The sequence below is a fragment of the Perognathus longimembris genome, chromosome 20 (assembly GCF_023159225.1).
Source record: "Perognathus longimembris pacificus isolate PPM17 chromosome 20, ASM2315922v1, whole genome shotgun sequence".
Lineage (NCBI taxonomy): Eukaryota > Metazoa > Chordata > Mammalia > Rodentia > Heteromyidae > Perognathus > Perognathus longimembris.
In genome coordinates, this window is record NC_063180.1 from 27,200,621 (window position 1) to 27,219,894 (window position 19,274).

At 46.2% G+C, this 19,274-nt stretch overlaps 1 protein-coding gene across 1 annotated transcript; it reads left to right on the plus strand.

Annotated features, from left to right (window-relative positions):
* Positions 1 to 6,313: 6,313 nt before the first annotated feature.
* On the plus strand, positions 6,314 to 18,918 carry LOC125368163 (zinc finger protein 383-like). The gene is given in 3 exon segments (XM_048369019.1): positions 6,314 to 6,325; positions 17,807 to 18,641; positions 18,905 to 18,918. Coding segments are annotated over 3 exon segments (861 nt in total).
* The last annotated feature ends 356 nt before the right edge of the window (positions 18,919 to 19,274 follow it).

Consider the following 19,274-nt stretch of genomic DNA (forward strand, 5'->3'; position numbering starts at 1 on the left):
ATGCTGTAATGAAAGGATTATAATTATTATAATTATATGTACATGCATACAATGTGTAAGGAATGATAAAGTCAGGGTAATCAGGGTCTGTCTTGGGCAGGTTCTATTTTTTTGGTTGTTTTTTTTTTTTTTTTGCCAGTCCTGGGGCTTGGACTCAGGGCCTGAGCACTGTCCCTGGCTTCTTTTTGCTCAAAGCTAGCACTCTGCCACTTGAGCCACAGTGCCACTTCTGGCTTTTTCTATATATGTGGTGCTAGGGAATCAAACCCAGTGCTTCATTTATAGGAGGCAAGCATTCTTGCCACTAGGCAATATTCCCAGCCCTACTCTTCCTGTTTTTTTAGATGTGTAATGAACTGTTGTTGTTTACTACAAGTACTCTTTTGTGAATTATAACGTTAGACTTCTTTTCTACTTATAACCGTGTTTTGGGCTTGTTGTTATTTCTTTGTTGGTCATGGGGCTTGAACTCTGGGCCTGAGCACTGTCCCTCAGCTCTTTAGCCAAAGGGTTCATTCTTCCACTTGAGCCACAGCACCACTTCTGGTTTCTGGTGGTTAATTGGAGAGAAGAGTCTCTGGGACTTTCCTGCCTTTGAACCACAATCCTCGGATCTCAGCCTCCTGAGTAGCTAGGATTACAGGTGTGACCTGCTGACTGCTCACACTCTTCCTAGCCTCTAGTGACCACTACTGCACACGAATTCTGTGATGAACTTTTTTTAGCTTTCACCAGTGATTGGGCACATAACCACATTCATCTTTCCATACCTAGTTCCTTTCACTGGACATGTTCTCAAGTCCTGTCTATGCTCTCTCAAAGGAGAACAGTGTTTAGAAAACTTTACAAGGCACCATGGGAAAAGAGTTGTCAGTTTGCTAAAGTATCTAGCTAATTCATTAAAGGCACCTAACCTAGGGGGTGAACTCATGTAGTATTGTTTCCTTGTGATTGGTTTATTTTACTGAATGGTATAGTCTCCAGTTCCATTCACATTCTTGAGAAACAATGACAGGATTCATATCCCACTATTGCTGAATAAAGAAAGTGAGCCACAGAGCTTCCAGAAAGGCTCAGTCCTGCTGATTGGGGTCCCCTGAGATCCATGCCAAACTTCTGGTTTTGGTGGTACTTGGATTTGAACTCAGTGTCTTACACTTGATAGACAAGCACTCCTACCATATGTGCCACACTTACTTATTTTTTTTTCTTGCCTTACTTTTCAGCTAAGTCTTTAAGTTCAGACTGGCCTTCAGATGTGATCTTCCTAATTATGCCTTGTCTGTAGTTGGGAATACTGACACATATTAATATGTCAAGTTTATTTGTTGAAATGGAATATTATTCACTTTTTGCAGGGAGGGGAAAAGGAGAGGGAAGAGGTGCTAAACTGGCCTTGAACCCCTTTTGTCCTAATCTGCCCTGGCCTGCGAGGTTTTGTCAACAGGAGCCCAAGGGGGAATTGACCTGAATGAGAGACAAACCAGACACAAGGAGGGAGACCAAGACAGGGTTCTGATCAAGGTCCCAAACTTTATTTTCGCAGGGCAGCTTATATAGTAATCAGCAAAGGGTAAATCATGTAGACAGGGTCATTAGGTTGCCTGGTTACAGAACCGTGGGATGCTCTTTCTCAGGACAGGGATTGGGTAAGGTTCACAAGGTTGTTAATTAAAGCTAGACAAGGTATTAGGCTTAACAGGCAAGGTTGTAAAAGCATCAAGTGTTCTTATTAGTTAAGTTGGGTAGTTTCTTTAAGTTACATCCTGACAGCTATTTTGGCTCCTGCCACCAATCTCTGTGTCCTAAGTAGCCAGGAGAGGCCTGAGACACCATTCCTGGCCTCTGTGCTAAGTTTCTAACCCTTCAACCTGGCAGAAGACAACTTCTTTTTTTTTTTTTTTTTTTTTTTTTTTTTGGCCAGTCCTGGGCCTTGAACTCAGGGCCTGAGCACTGTCCCTGGCTTCTTCCCTCTCAAGGCTAGCACTCTGCCACTTGAGCCACAGCGCCGCTTCTGGCCGTTTTCTGTATATGTGGTGCTGGGGAATCGAACCTAGGGCCTCGTGTATCCAAGGCAGGCACTCTTGCCACTAGGCTATATCCCCAGCCCCAGAAGACAACTTCTAATTGCTTCAGTTGGCTAAGGTTGTGGCAATTTCTCACAGCAGGTCACAGAGAAGCAATGCAGTGTTTTATGCAATGGGAGAAAATGCTCAGTAATGGGGACTGGCTACTAATACTCCGGGGCCAAAGTCAGACATGGATTTTATCCATGCACTGTTTTGATCTGAGCACTGTTGTGTTCAGGACCCCGGATCTGTGGTAATGGCTGACATCTGGTTTTTCATTTGGCCTTGGTCAGAGAGGGAATCCGGGTGGTCTGCATGGAAGAGGGGCGTGTCTCCTCCATTGAATGGTGGAGGGCTTCTATGTGGCACACACCCAGCAGCTGTGGTGAAAGTGCCCTGCCCAGATCAGTCCCAACCCCACCCACCAGAAGAATGGAATGGGCTGGGAGCCAACCAACTAAAGGGTAATACCTTTAACATTAGTTTTACAATAGGTTTTTGTTTAACTTTCTTTATTGGTTATTGAGGAATCAGAACAAATATCGGTGAGAAAAAGAAAGTTGGGGGGGGAGGGAGAAGAAACATTTAAACAAACAAGAGGTTCCAGTTACTCCTGGGGGTGGTGTTCTCCATTCTGGGATGCTTGCCCAGGGGTAGGCAGCAGAATCTGTTGTCTAAACACCTTCTTGATAATTGTGTAATATATCTTAGATTCCTAACTGCATTCTCCCCCTGCCCCACCTCTTTTTCCTACTGCATTTGCCACAACAGAGTTGTTCTTAAAACTGCCCCTTGCTACCCCACCTGAAGTATTATTTACTCAGCCACAGGAGATGGATCACAGCTGTGCACATGGAAGGAGAACCTCTGGATTCACAAGGGATAGTCGTGCTTTGCATTACATTTTCTGCTGTAAACTTTCAGACCTGTCTGTTTTACCACAAACTTTACATTAGCAGTTGCTAAAGATATAGGAAGGATATCCTATGCTCTTAAATAACCATGACTTTTCTACCCTTTCTTAACATGCGATGTTCTGAATTCTTAGGAAAAAATGAGAAGATATTCCCACTGGTGTGAAGCAGTGCGTCTGTTCTCCTGGGCATCATTGCCAGGAGCCCCTTCCAGTTATTAGACAAAGCAGGGGCTGTTTCCAATGCTTGCAAGTCTCTTTACTCCAGCACCAAAGTCATACCGAGGCCCTAGCAAAGGAGCCATGCCAGTACAGACAGGCAGAGAGGCCCTGAGAAGGGCATTTCCTGACCAGATTCCTATCATCTGGAAGCTCCCAGTCCAATGCCCCCAACACTCTCGGTCTATGCTTAGAAGTTGTACCGAAATCCAAGTGTTCCTTCTGCCTTTTAAACATCCAGTCAGCTACAGCAGAACTTGGACGTGGGTATGATTTACAGCACTGTAGCCCTCATAGTATAAGACCTTCCAAATTTCTGGGGAGACCATGCCCTTCCCCTTTAATGGCATAGTTGAGAACTGAGAACTGAGAACTGAGAGGACCTGCTGGCCTGAACCCTCAGGGACTTGGGAAGATGTGGTCACATAGTTCTGACCATACAACGTTGTGCAGTAGAAACACAATCTACACACATTTCAGTAGCAGGTGAAATCTTATGTTGTAAATTACAAGCAGTGGGGTTATAATGAGCAATGTTTTTAGATAGAGTTTCTTTCCCCAGGGTCACAGTTGGGGCTCTGTTCTGTCTGAGCAGCATGCAATTTGATGGCACTTCTGTGAATGAGGATTTGAGTCTGAAGTATGAGGAGCAGGAGACAGAGGCAAGGTTAATGAGGAAAGGGGCGTGCCCACAGCAGGAGTAGGTGAAATGGAGCCCGGGACCAGGGACAGGGTCAGGAAAATTAGTGCAGTCCATGGAGCATCAGTGTTCCCACTGTGGGGCTCATGGTTACTCTGTAAAAGAATGCAGCCTCTTAAACCTCACAGTGACAATGTACATTCTCCCTGTAAATGAGTACCAGCCCCGAAGTTTACGAAATGGACTCTTAGGCATTAAATGGATGTTTTGAGCAGAATACTTAGATAATACGTTGAATACTTAGGTATTTCTATTTTTTTTCCTGTTTTTTTTTTTATTTTATTTTGGCCAGTCCTGTGCCTTGGACTCAGGGACTGAGCACTGTCCCTGGTTTCTTCCTGCTCAAGGCTAGCACTCTGCCACCTGAGCCACAGCGCTCCTTCTGGCCGTTTTCCATATATGTGGTGCTGGGGAATACGTATGGGAGGCAAGCTCTCTTGCCCCTAGGCCATATCTCCAGCCCTGTACTTCAGTATTTCTTAAGGATAAATATTTAGGGTTTTTTTTGCCCCTTGGAGGTCATGGATCTAAAGCACAGGCCCTCAGTGCCGTCCCTGAGCTAAAGAGTCCAAGGCTAGTTAGTATTCTACAACTTTCATCCACAGCTCCACTTCTGTGTTCTGGTGGTGAATTGGAGATGAGTCCCCAGAGATAATTGTGGTCCTGATTGTCCCTTCTTGTTCCCCTACATTGTTTGTGTTGCTTATGTGTAACCACTTTTATTAGGAGGGGCCCTAATCAATTTCACTGTTTCCTTTTATTACTGACTACTGGCACTGCTTCTGTAAATCCACTGGCTTCCGTGTAACACACCGCGTGTGGTTTTCCCTGTCTAAGCTCTGCTGAAAGAAGGGTGGCCTTGCACTCTGCTGCCAGCCCTGTGCAGTGTGGTCTTGAGATAGTAAAGGCTCCTCACCTTGCTTTTCTGAGTCGGTGGTAGTGTTTATGGGAATTGGGGACACCAGTCTGGTCCTGAGTAAGAACAAGGGGGCCCAAGGGGAAGAGAGGAGCCAATGGGGAAGGGCTTTGGAGAGCACAAGAGAAAGTAACAGGCTAGGCAGCTGAAAGAGGCTATGTGTGAGAGAGGGCTGGAAGGGGAGAGGAAGGAGGAGGAGGATGGTAGGGAGGAGGAGGAGCTTGGTGTGGTGGGTGGTGTCTTCGCTGAGGCCGGGGCTGAAGGAGGGGGAGGGATTTTAGCAATTCCCCCACCCCACCCCACCATCTCCCGACCCCACCTCTAAGGGTTAAGGTTGGTCTCCTCATCCTGGTCCAGTGAGAGTCTAGCGGTTCAGCAGGTACAAAGTATGCAGGAGAGCAAGAAGAGCAGAGCAAGTCAGAGTGGGAAAGAAGGGACGTAAGTTGGGGAGCCCATCTACTTGAGTGTAATTGGGAGGTCAGATCTGGCCCGTGTCATCATTAACTGTGGAGGGACTTGAGGCTGACTCCAGCTCAGATTAGAGCAGAAGCCAACTCCATTTCCACTAAGCTCTCCCCCACCCAATTGAGGGAAGCTCCTCTTTATTATGATAAGGTATGTAAATTGACCCCTTGAGGACTCCAGTCTTCCAGGGAACCTGTGTCCTCCCAAGGGTAGGCATGTGCACCTGTCATCAAATCCACGGGCCCTCCGAAGTGGGTATATCAACCTGACGTCAAATCTATGCACCAGTATGAAGTAGACCCTGGCCCAGTTCACATACCAAAGGTTCACATGTATCCTGTAAGAGGATTACTTGGGAAAACAGCTCCTCCTTGTGGAACGTGCATTCCCTCTCAATGACAAACAACTGTTTTTAAATATATGGCAGAATGCATTATCTCCTAAAAGGGATGTCCACATATAATGGTCAACTATTTCAAGAAGAAGTCAGTCCTAGAGACCTGAGCCCAGGTAATAATAATGTCCCACTGAAGGTGATGAAGATCTAATGTAAACACAGCTGTTTACTTAACTACAGCAGGGCTGTCCACCCAGCTTCCAAGGGCCAGAAGGGAGAAAAGCCATCCTTTCAATTGCAGATGAAGGGGGTTGCATAGACCTAAAGGGGATATGTAAATACACAGTGTTGTTTAGCCCCAGTGGGCACCACCAGAATCCTCAGAGTCTGGGGCTGGGACCTGAATTTCCTGGGACCAACCCCCCACCTCATCAGTGGGCCAGTCTCTTCTTTTCGGAAGCCTGGCTTCTGGGGGCTGAAGGACAGCCCTGGGCGTGACGGTTCACCCAGTGCTCCACAGAGTTGTTGATTGGGTGGAGGCGAAGGTGTGGGAGGAGCCAGGACTTCACTTTCCCAGGGGCTGGAAATCCTAGGCTGGAGGTGGCTGCTGGCTTCTTCCTCCCTCCACACTTCCTTCAGCATGACACTGGGACTGCCTGGGAGTGAAAGTCTAGTGGAGCACAGTCTTGGGATCATGGCGTCCCCGGTGAGTAGCAAAAGCTTTCCTTAAAGAAATGAGACTTTGGCATCGGGTGTTTATATCTTTTTTTCTTTTACTGTCAGTGGGAGGACTTGAACTCGGCCTCAGCACTGTCTCTGGCCTGTTTTGTTGCAGGCTAGTGCTCCACCGCAGAGAGTCACAACCCCACTTTGTATTTCCTTGGTGGTTCATTAGAGATAAGACTCTTGACATGCTTCTGCCTGGGCTGCCATTGAGGCCCGATCCTCAGATCTCTGCTTCCTGAGCAGCTCAAATGGGCTCAGCTTACAGCCTAGAGCCAACAGTGCTCCGCTGCGTTATCATATTAAGTACAAAGACTTGTTCATGAGTTGGAATTTCAAGGAGTGACTCTGAAGTAGTGGTCACTGATTGGAATATTGTCCGCTAGTAAATGATCCGTGTACTGGCCTGCAATTCAGTGGTGTGTGGAAGGAGCACAGGGAATGTCTTCCTTTCCTGTTTGGTGGCCTCGTGGAAAGAGGCTTGTCACGAGTCACAGGTGAGGGTTTGTGAAGTTTCCTTTAAATGCAGGGACTCTTCACATAGGGTTGTTGACTTTGTGGAATAAGAATTTCTGGGCAAGGCAGGATGGTAAGAAAACACAGCAGAGCTTAATGGAGTAAGCAAAGTAGTAGATAAACAGGACAGTAGCACATACTAGCAGATTATGAATGCCACACGAATACTCGTAACAGCCAAGGATCTGTTTCCCCGTTTCTTCTGCCCAGCCCCACAATCTGTTAGACTGCCCCTTCCCTTCTGCTCGTCCGTTTGTCTGCTTGTCCATTTGCTTGCCTGCACAATCAACAACGCTCAGCCAAGTTCTTACCATGGTGACTTGTCCAGAAGGTCTGATTCTGTGATTGAAGTCAAGGACTCTTAAGAGTCACCACTTTTAAAGGAATACTTCACCTACCCTCCCCAATGTCCAGCGACTCATTAATCATGCTGATGTGTGCAACTCAGTTAGTGTGGTGCTAACTGTGGTGCCTAAAACTGAGTTCCCACAGGCTGAGACAGGACTTTCAGGGGTTCCCTGGGGAGAAACTAAAAATTGTAATCACAATTTTGTAGTTACTAACTACTAATTTTGCTTCTGTAAATCCCTTTGTGGCTGAGGACCTAGGAAAGACCATAAAATGCCCTGGGGCAGATGGCTTTCAGAAAAACCGTAAATACCCATATGAATGACCTGCAGAGAAGAAAAACAAGTTTTACAATCACCAGAACTGCCCCACCCAGGTGTGGTTTCCTGTATCTAAAACCCTGCAGTGGTGCACTATCCCCCTTGCTATACCCTTATGGTTTAACCAATCAATTCTAAAAGTGTCGGTCCCTCGATCTCACCAATGACCCTTTCCGGATTTCCCTTCACCAAATTCGCCAAACATGCTTTAGAATTATTTTATAATTTTCCCGCAGTGTGTGTTGATTTGTTAAAAGATGCTATGGTGTATGTTAAGTCCTTGCCTCCCCCACAAAAAAATGTATAAAACAGCTGAAAGCCCTAGGCTCATGGCCTCTTAGCGTCCGGTTGCCAAGTGCACAGAGGACCAAGCTCGAGCTTACAATAAATACTCCTTTTGCTTTTGCATATGTGTGTGTCTCTGGTGGTCCTTGTGGGGGTCCGGTGTTTGAGCATAACAGCTGTTCCTCTCCCCAATGGCCCAGGTTGAACTGGGAGATCGCAGCATTGCGGAGGGAAACCAAAAGCCTTAATGTAGCTCAGTCACAAACAGTTGTTTGTTTGAGGTAACTTTAAACCAGGTTGTAATGGGGGAAGGATCCGAGGGAGGGGGTCTCCCCGCCCCTCGAAGAGTCCACCACTCAGAGACAGTCTACAATAAAAAGATGGAGTTATTAGGGAAGTATGAATAAACGGACTGGCCAGGACCACAGCCCAGAATTGGGGAGTGCTGGAGCTGCTACTTTATAGAGTTATAATGGCCAAGGCCGCGTGGACAATCTCGCCACTGGTACCTGGCCAATGAGGTCACAACACCTATAGAGTATGCTAAGCCACACACAGTTGTCCAGTAGAGTTACAACCTGTTACATAGTATCTGCTTGAACCATCTAGTTAGAGTTGGCGGGTGGATTGGGGGGTGGGGTGGGGAGGATAGTTTCTATTGTTTACAGTGATGGGGGAAAACTTCCCATGCTTCTAAGCAGTTGGGGCAGGGCCCTCAACTCTGAAGCTCAGGGCTGAGGGAGATAATGGAGATGGAGTCAGCTTCTGACCTCCAGATCTGGCCTCCCATACCATCTTGATGTTTGATGAATGGTGGTTACCCCTAGGAAACTTCATGAACAGAATTCAGTTTGAAGGTATACATTTAGGAGAAAAGTGGGACTAAATATAGAATATAGGGCAAAATGAAAACATTAGGTAAAATTTTGGAAATTGGACAGACCCCAATAAAGAGGCTTCTTTTGTAATAGGGAGGTGGGATCTGGCTAGCGCCATCACTGAACACACCGTGAATTGTTCTATCTGCCATCTTGGCTTCATGGCATGCCTGCTGTCCTGTAGGTTACTGAACCTGACAGTCAAGTGCCTGGCTCTGGGAGCTTGCTGTGACCCAATCCCCAGACTTGATTTTATTTAGGGTCATGCCAGCTCAGGTGCCATTGTTTGTGTCTCCATGTTTGCTTCCCTGCATCCTGTCTCCTGGCTGGTCTCCAGTCTCCCTGGCGTCCCAACTCAGCTCTCCATTGGAGCTGGATTGGTTTGCTGGTATGGTTTTTGTTCTTTCTTTGCTCTCTGTCCTGTTTCCTGACAGTGTGAAGGGTATGTGTGAGCTGCAGGCCTTTCTAACAAGCGGCTGCCTGCAGACTGCAAGTGCGCTATTAAAAACTCCAGGACTCAATCCTTCAATATGTAGCTTCTATAATAATTTACTATACTATAAAACACTTCCTACTTAGCAGAATGGAAAGAACAAGAAGATAGTGATATATAATACATGAATTTGCATAAACACTGAGGATGAGACATGCTATCAGGAATGAATGGTGATCACTGGGCTCTCAGTGTTCCCCTGACTGGCCTTGGAGAAACTGCCATTCTTAATGCCCTTGAACCTCATTCTGACCAACCCTGTCATGATCTGTGCCCAGAATGTAAGGATCTCCTCCAGCTGCTCTGGGCTTTCAATAATACAGTGTAGCTTTATGTTCTCAAGGAAGGAATGACTACTGTGTTGCTTGCTGCAGTTGCACAGGATATTAGGGCCTGGGCTGCTCTGCTTGCAATCCTAGCTACTCAGGAGCCTGATATCTGAGGGTGGCACTTTTGAAGACAGCCTCGTGAGGCAACTGGGGAGACTCTTATTCAGTTGACCAGCAAAAAGCTGCAAGTTGGAGGTGTGACTCAAGTGTTGGAGCACTAGCCTGGAACAGAATAGGTCTGGCATAGTGTCAAGGCCCTGAGTTGAAGCCCCAGAACCAGCAAAAGAAAAAAAAAAAGCATGTAATATCATTGAAAGATTTTATTGAGTGATACTCTTAGGTATAGTTATGGAAAACATGCATTGCATCGAAGGTGCAAACAATGTTATGAATGGTTTTCTGAAGTTTTCATCTTTACTTTTTGACAGTGCTGGGGCTTGAACTTTGGGCCAAGGCACTGTCACTGAGAGTATGTGGCTCAAGACTAAGGCTCTAGTGCTTGAGCCACAGTGCCACTCTGGCATCTTCTGTACTGCTTACTGGAGATGTGAGTCTCTGAGACTCTCCTTCCCTGGCCTGGTTTGGAACAATGATCCCCAGAACTCTGTCTCCTTGCACCAGATGCAGGAGAGGGTTTGTGACATTTTCCTTTTAACATAGGGACTCCTCTCTTAGAGTCCTTAACTTCAATCCCAGAAAAAGAATTTCTGGACAATTCACAGTGATAAGGAAACTTGGCTGAGTTCTACTGAGGAAGTAAGCAAGCCAGTAGACCAAAAGCAGACAGAAATTCAGAAAGCAAGGGCACACTCTTACAAGAGTGGGGGTCCTTTCTTGGAGAGACAGAGATAGACAGTTCCTTGGCTGTTGAGACTATTAATATGGTAAAGGCAGGGGGTGTGACTTTAACTGTATGCCAAGATAGGTGTTTTCTCTTTGCCCTAATCACCAACAGTGGGGGTTGGTGTTATGTCTTGAGTTTCTGGATGTTTGGGGCTCTCTTGGCAGGTGGAACCCATCCTGCCATGGAGCAGTTCCTTTTCCTTGAGATAAGGAAAGCCCCTTGTTGTCTACATTTTGATTGGGGGTTTCTTAAGTTTGTGGGGAGCGTTTTATTCGGGAAGGCATACATCCTGCCAGACAAATGTTATTTTTGGGGCTGAGAAATGTGTTTCTCAGGAAGGGATGCATCCTGTTGCGCCTCTGAAGCTGAGATAGTGATTGTATGTTTCTAAACACCACATTACTGAGTTGCCTTCACCGGGCCTCATTCTTCTGAACTTATCCGGCCTCATTTCCTCATGAATAACTTTGGTCCCTTAATCTTAGGCGAATTTGATGGACTAGCTTTAACCTTGAGTTTTTTTATTCCTGGCAGCCTTTTACCCTGCTTCCTTTTCTGTAGTCGATCCTGCCTTATCCCTGAGTGGGTAAAATGAACCACCAGTGGCTGACTGCTTCTAGTAACATTTAAGTCTTAGAATGGAGCATAGGTGACTCACAGCAGTAATTCTATCTACTCAGGAGGCTGAGACCTGAAGATCCCAGTTCAAAGCCAGCTTGGCCAGGAAAACCCATGAGATTCATTTCTCCACTAATTTACCAAGAAGAAGAAGGAGGGAGAGAGAGAGGGAGAAGGAAAAGGAGGGGGAGGAGAGGGAGGGAGAAAGAGAAGGAGGGGGAGGAGAGGGAAGAGAGGGAGGGGTGGGTGAGAGAAGGAGAAGAAGAGAAATGGGGAAATGGAAGTATAGCTCTGTTGGGAGAACACTCAGGTTTAGCAAAGGAAACTCTGAGACAGCATGTAGGTCATGAGATCAAAGCCCAATACCTGCACAAACTATTCTAAAGGTGTCATAACCATGTGGCTCCAAAGGCTGAGGACTGGCCACTGTTGCTCAAAGCCCTGCAGAGAAATTGCCCAGACACTTTTTTTTTTTTTGGCCAGTCCTGTGGCTTGGTCTCAGGGTCTGAGCACTATCCCTGGCTTCTTTTTTTTTGCTCAAGGGTAGCACTCTGCCACTTGAGCCACAGCGCCACTTCTGGCCATTTTCTGTATATGTGGTGCTGGGGAATTGAACCCAGGGCTTCATGTATACAAGGCGCGCACTCTTGCCACTAGGCCATATCCCCAGCCCGTCAACCAGACTCTTGTCTCTCATCAAGCACCAAGAAAAGCTGGAAGGGGAGCTGTGGCTCTAGGGGTAGAGCACAAACTAGCCTTGAGCAACCATGCTCAGGGTCAGCACCCACGACCTGAGTTCCAGTGCCTAGAGAGGAAGGTGTTCCATGTGGAATGTGGGTTATTCCATATTGTCTCTTCCACATGCCATGCAGTATTCCGGGGTGTGCCTTGCTCATCCGCCCCTCCACAGCACCGTACAGTGTGGCCATCGCTGAGGCCGCTGAGGCCACTCATGCCGAGAAGAACCATTGGTTTCTTTTTTTTTTTTTTGGCCATTCCTGAGCCTTGAACTGAGGGCCTGAGCACTGTCTCTACCTTCTTTCGCCTCAAGGCTAGCACTGATCCACTTTAGCCACCACCCCTTTTCTGGCCTTTTCTATATATGTGGTGCTGGGGAATGGAACCCATGGCTTCATGTAAAGGAAGCAAGAACTTTTGCCACTAGGCCATAGAACTGTTGATTTCTGTGCATACCCTTTCTCCCCTCTACCTACCTGAGTTGGCATCATCTCAAGGCTTGTCTGTTGAACTTGTCCCTGTTGCACTGTCAAATGGGAACTTTCTTGGTCTCCTCGGTATGGGCAAGTCTTCAGTCAATCAACTCATCTAAGACAACACCAGAGGACATATACTAGACAGAATCCACAGACAGAAACCATCTTTGTGAGAGGCTTTAGGCCTGACTATCCGCGGGTGAGAAAGACTATAAACATCACAGCTATGGGAAAGCCTTCAGTCATCATGGAAGGTTGGCTCCCTCAAAGTAAAAACGGCGGAGAGAAACCGTGGGTGTCACTTGGGAGAAGGTGTGAACTGATCTACTCCTCGTATACAGACTCAAATGATGCACACTGATGAAAATCCATGAGAACATTTTTCATGTGAGAAATCCTTCTGTCTATACTCAGCCCTTCAATGTTATGTGGGAATATAAAAAGGAAAGAATATAGCTGTATGGGGTACTATATCTTGCTCTTATATTATGCACATAAGAACTATGACTATGACTCAACTTTTAGTGTAAATTTAAATATGATGAACGAGAACCAGAAAAGCCAACTAGTGACCCAAACTCAGTTTGGCTAGTCAGTCCCTATGCACAACCACATTTAAAGATGTATGTGTGTAATCTGCTTGGATTCTAGTGAATGTAAGAGTCTGTACTTACAATGTTAGTTTCTAATACCCTAAGGGCCTTAGTGGGAAGGAAACTCCCCAAAATGTATAAAACAGCTGATAACCCTAGGCTCATGGCCTCTTAGCATCAGGTTGCCCAGTGCACAGAGGGCCAAGCTCAAGCTTGCAATAAAGACTCCTTTGCTTTTGCAATGGTGTGGGTCTCTAGTGGTTCTGGTGGGGCTCAGGCGAGCATAAATGCGGTTCCTCTTCCCAGTGGCCCAGGTTGGAGTGGGAGATCTGGGCATTGCTGAGGGAAACCCAAAGCCTTATTCTAGCTCAGTCACAAGTAGTTGTTTGTTTGATATAATTTTAAACCCCATTGTACTGGGGGAAGTGTCCCAGGGAGGGGGTCTCCTGCCCCTTCAATAGTCTACCACTCACAGACAGTCTTCAGTAAAAAGATGGATTTATTGGGGAATTAAGAATAATGGGGTTGGGGATATGGCCTAGTGGCAAGAGAGCTAGCCTCGTATACATGAGGCCCTGGGTTCGATTCCCCAGCACCACATATACAGAAAACAGCCAGAACTGGCACTGTGGCTCAAGTGGTAGAGTGCTAGCCTTGAGCAAAAAGGAAGCTAGGGACAGTGCTCAGTCCCTGAGTCCAAGGCCCAGGACTGGCCGAAAAAAAAAAAAGAATAAACTGACCTGACAGGGCCACAACCCAGACTTGGGAAGTGCTGGAGCTGCCGATTTATAGAGTTATAAAGGCCAAGGCAGAGTATGCTAAGCCACACATAGGTGGCCAGTGGAGTTACGACCTTTTACCTAGTATCTGCTTGAATGAACCTTTCATCTAGTTAGAGTTGGAAGGTGGATTGAGGGTTGGTGCGGAGGACAATGACTGTTGTTTATATTGAGTGGGTAAATCTTCCTGAAGTCAGGGCAGGACCCTCAACTCTGAAGCTCTGGGCTGACGGAGATAATGGAGATGGAGTCAGCTTCTGCCCTCTTTCACTGGCCAGATCTGGCCTCCATCACCATCTTGATGTTTTATGACTGGTTGTTACCCCTAGGAAACATCATGAACTGAATTCAGTCTGAAGGTATACATGAAGGAGAAAAGTGGAAATAAATGTGGAATATAGGAAAAAATGGAAAGCATTGGGTAAAATTTTGAAAATTGGATAGACCCCAATAAAGAGGCTTCTATTGTAATAGGGAGGTCGGATCTGGCTAGCGCCATCACTGGCCACACTGTGAATTGTACTACCTGCCATCTTGGCTTCATGGTGTGCTTGCTGGCCAATAGGTTATGAACCTGTCAGTCAAGTGCCTGGCTCTGGGAGCTTCCTGTGACCCAACCCCTAGACCTGATCCTATTTAGGGTCAGGCCAGCTCAGGTGCCATTGTTTGCCTCTCCATGTTTGTTTCCCCATGTCCTGTCTCCTAGCTGGTCTCCAGTGTCCATGGCATCCCATGTCAGCTCTCCATTGGAGCTGGATTGGTTTGCTGGTATGGTTTTTGTTCTTTCTTCCCTCTCTGGCCTGTTTCCCCATAGTGTTCCCTGTATGTGTGGCCTGCAGGCCTTTGTAACGTTGTGCAGTGTGGCCAGCGCTGAGGCCACTCACGCTGAGGGGTCCCAGCTGTTGCCCTAAAGAAATGGTGGTTTCTTTTCTTTTTTGGCCAGTCCTGAGCCTGGAACTCAGTGCCTGATCACTGTCCCTGGCTTCTCTTTCCTCACTCTGCCACTTGAGCCACAGCGCCATATCTGGCCCTTTCTATACATGTGGTGCTGGGGAATCGAACCCTGGGCTTCATGGATATGAGGCAAGCACTCTTGCCATTAGGCCATAGCCGAGCCCAGAACCATTGGTTTCTGTGCATACCCGGTCTCCGCTCTACCTACCTCAGTTGGCGTCATCTCAAGGCTTGTCTGTTGAACTTGTCCCTGTTACACTGTCAAATGGGAACTGTCTTGGGTATTGTAGGAACCTCTGAACATTGAAGATGTAACTGTGAACTTCACCCCCAAAGAGTGGGACCTGATGAACGCAGCACAGAGGAAGCTGTGGAGCGATGTGATGTCAGAGGTTGCCTGTCTGCTGGAGTCCATCGGTGAGTAACGGGACCTGTCCAGTGTGCATATATAGTTGCCAATGTGGATGTATAAAATTAAGCACATATATATGTACATATACATTCACTCAGCTTCTTTCCACTGGAATTTCTACTTGAATTCACTCTGAGAATGTACTTTTGATGGTAGCTTGTATTTTTTTTTTTTTTTTTTTTGTCATTCCTGGGGCTTTGGACTCTGGGCCTGAGCACTGTCCCTGGCTTCTTTTTGCTCGAGGCTAGCATTCTGCCACTTGAGCCACAGTGCCACTTCTGGCTATTTTCTGTATATGTGGTGCTGGGGAATTGAACCCAGGGCCTCATATATATGAGGCAGGCACTCTTGCCACTAGGCCATATCCCCAGCCCGGTAGCTTGTATTTTGTTAAGGCAGAAATAGAAACTGAGGATTACTTCTGAATCCACCCCTAGACCATGTATTGTATTTTCCCATTGCTTGTGAACATGGAGTTACATGAACAGCATCTTAATCTAATTTGGAGCCACTGTGGGATTTCTGAAATTCAGTGTATTACCTTGATTACCGATATATTGTCTTCTCTTAGCTACTCTATTTCTAATTACAATCATAGCTACACAAGAAAGCTGAAATCTGAGGATGGTGGTTTGATGCCATCCAAACAGGAGAACTCTGGGGAGACTCTCTTACTCAGCAAAAAAAAGCAGAAAGTGGGGCTGTGGCTCAAGTGGTAGAGCACTAGCCTTGAGGCTGAAATCTCAGCAACAGCACACAAGTCCTGATTTGAAGCAGCAATGATGACAGAAATTATCATTCATGATCGTGAATATGACAGGAGGTGCTTTTTCTAAGAATTGTTTTCTTTCCTTTGATTCATTGAATGACTACTCAAATGGGGATTAAGGTGCTTTTAAAAATCTCCTCCCGGTTTCATGCCAGGTATGCTTTAAAACATTTCTTACAGGCATTTCCTTTCCACATGGCAAAGATGGCCATCTTTACCTACAACAAGTCAGCAGGAAGGTCCACGTGACCCCGTCAGTGGTAAGTTACAGGGATGCGACTGCTATTGTGACCAGTAAAGACTTGGCAATGGAAAGAGTAGCTGGTAAAGCAAGTGCCTGCCTCATTCTTAGCTGAGGAAGTTTCTTGGATAATAGCTCCACATAGTTTGAATTTTGTAAGGAAAACAACAGGATTTCAAAACCTTCATCTCAGGGTCTTAGTGGTAGAGTGCTTGCCTAGCATACATGAAGCACTGGCTTTGATTTCTCAGTACTATATGAACAGAAAAAGCCAGAAGTGGTGCTGGGGCTGAAGTGGTAGAGCACTAGCCTTCAGCAAAAGAAGCTCAGAACAGTGCCCAGGTCGGGAGTTGAAGCCCCATGATTAGCAAAAGCAAAAATGATAACAAACTTAATCTCAGATATGCAATATAAAATAGTCCAAAGCCAAAGATTTTTCCTACCTATGTGTCTGTCTATTTCTCCCTCTTCTATATGCATATACTCTCTCTCTGTCTCTCTCTTTCTGTCTTTTTCTTTTTCTCTCTCTCTGTGTCTCTCTCTGGCTCTCGCTCCCTCTGTGTCTCTGTCACACACAAAAAAAACCACACAAAAACACCACTATCTGGAAATTAACTTAATTCTTCTGCTGTTGACATCCTGCATGGAGCATGTCTTTGACACTTTCAAGCTGGCGATGTGAAAGAAAAAAATAAGTTGGTTGTTGATTTTGTTTGTCCTGAGGCTTGAACACTGGGCCTGGGTACTCTCCCTCAGCTTCTTTCCTCAAGGTTAGCACTCTACCACTGCAAGTACAGCATTGTTTCCATCTTTTAGTGAATAGTGTATTGGAGTTAAGAGTCTCATGGACATTCCTGAACTGGCTGACTTTGAATCATGATCCTCAGATCTCATCCATGTGGGTAGATAGGATTACAGCCTTGAGCTATCAGTGCCCAATTATAATATGATTTATGTCTAGGCTAAGTAGTCTAGTATTCTCATGTAGAGATATGGCCATAGAGGTGAATGTGAAAAATTGATGATCATGTTTCATCATCTTCCCACAGCAGAAATCTCTTTATCTGCAACACTCACTGGACAGGAATGACTCGACAGAAACGAAGACTCACAGCTCTTCATTGACACAGAGTTTGCTAAAGGATGCAGAAGCCATCTCCTGTGTTAGCCTACACCAGGGAGAGAACCACCATGAATATTCACGTACTCCTGAGCACATGGAACACAAAGAAATTGATCATCTAAATGACAATGGCATTATAAAAAATTCATTAGATATTACACAATGCAGTAAGTCTCTCAAAGAAAACAGACAGTGTGACTGTGGTCTGTGTGGTAAAGTCTTTGTTGAGAGCAATGAACGCTGTAAACACAATGTAACTGACATTGCAGGGAAATCACATGGTTGTAGTTTGTGTAGGACAGCCTTTGTTCTTTCAAAATTCAGTCACCATAGGACTGCACATGATGGAGACAAAGTGTGTGAGGATAGTGACCTAGGGCATGTGGTCAGTCAACCCAGAGAGCTCAGTTGGCAGGATGGAGGAGACACTAACCAGGAAGTTGATGACAGCCACCAGTGTACTGCCCCCTCCATTCAGCCAAGTCACTTCCGGCAGCAGGAGGACATGTCCACTGGAGGAGGGTCAGATGAAGGTCCCCTCTGTGTGTGGGAAGCGGTCACTCAGCAGTCTCTTTCTGGATGTCAGGAAGGAGCACATGCCAGAGAGAAAGCACAGGCATGCCCTCCCAGTGGGGAAGCCTCCCAAAGGCCCAGTGACCTTAAGACACATAACAGAAAACACACTGAAGAGAAACCGCATGAGTGTCTCATCTGTGCTAAAGCCTTCAAATGGCCATGCTATGTTAAGAAACATAGCGTAGTGCACACTGGAGAGAAACCCTATGAATGTCACACCTGTAGGAAAGCCTTCACTCAGCCATCTTCTCGTTCCTCACATGGGAGAATACACACTGGAGAGAAGCCCTATGAATGTCGAACCTGTGGGAAAGCCTTCAATAAGCCATCTCAGCGTGCCAGACACGAGAGAACACACACTGGAGAGAAACCCTATGCATGTTGCACCTGTGGGAAAGCCTTCACTGATCCATATTCTCGTTCTTCACATGAGAGAATACATACTGGAGAGAAGCCCTATGAATGTCGCACCTGAGGAGAAGCCTTCACTTACTCATATCAACGTGCCACACACGAGAGAACACACACTGGAGAGAACCCCTATGAATGTCGCACCTGTGGGAAAGCCTTCACTCAGCCATCTCACCGTGCCAGACACGAGAGAATACACACTGGAGAGAAACCCTATGAATGTCGCACCTGTGGGAAAGCCTTCAGTGATTCATCTCAACGTGCCAAACATGAGAGAATACACACTGGAGAGAACCCCTATGAATGTCGCACCTGTGGGAAAGCCTTCAATCACCCATCTCACCGTGCCCGACACGAGAGAATACACACTGGAGAGAAACCCTATGAATGTCGCACCTGTGGGAAAGCCTTCACTGATTCATCTCAACGTGCCAAACATGAGAGAATACACACTGGAGAGAAGCCCTATGAGTGTTGCACCTGTGGGAAAGCCTTCAATCAGCCATCTCAGCGTGCCAGACACGAGAGAACACACACTGGAGAGAAGCCCTATGAATGTCGCACCTGTGGGAAAGCCTTCACTGATCCATCTTCTCGTTCCTTACATGAGAGAATACACACTGGAGAGAAACCTTATCAGTGTCACTTCTGTGGGAAAGCCTTCACTACATCATCTCAATGTGCCAAACATGAGAGAATACACAGTGGAGACAAACCCTATTAGTGTCACTTCTGTGAGAAAACCTTCACTGTGTAATCTTGTCGTGCCACACATGAGAGAATACACACTGGAGAGAAGCCCTATTAGAGAGACACATCTTTGGGGAAGCCTTTACTACGCCATCTTAACGTGTTGCAGATGAGGGAACATAACTGGAGAGTAGCCTTATGAGTGTCACTTCTGTGGGAAAGTTTTCTGTTTATCCTCCAGTCTTTTGCAACATATAAAAGTAAATACCAGAGAAAAAAATGATGCGTGTCATCAGGGAAGGAAATCATTCAGTATCTCATTTAAACCTTGTCAGGACAAGAAATGAGAGCAATCACACAAATGCAACCTGTGTGTATAAGGTTTTGGTACACCCTGTAACCTTACAAAGTAAGAGCTATCCTCCCGGAGGGAGAACTAATGAGTCTCATCTGTATGGGCAAGTCTTCAGTCACCCAACTCATCTAAGACAACACCAGAGGACATATACTAGACAGAAACCATCTTTGTGAGAGGCTTT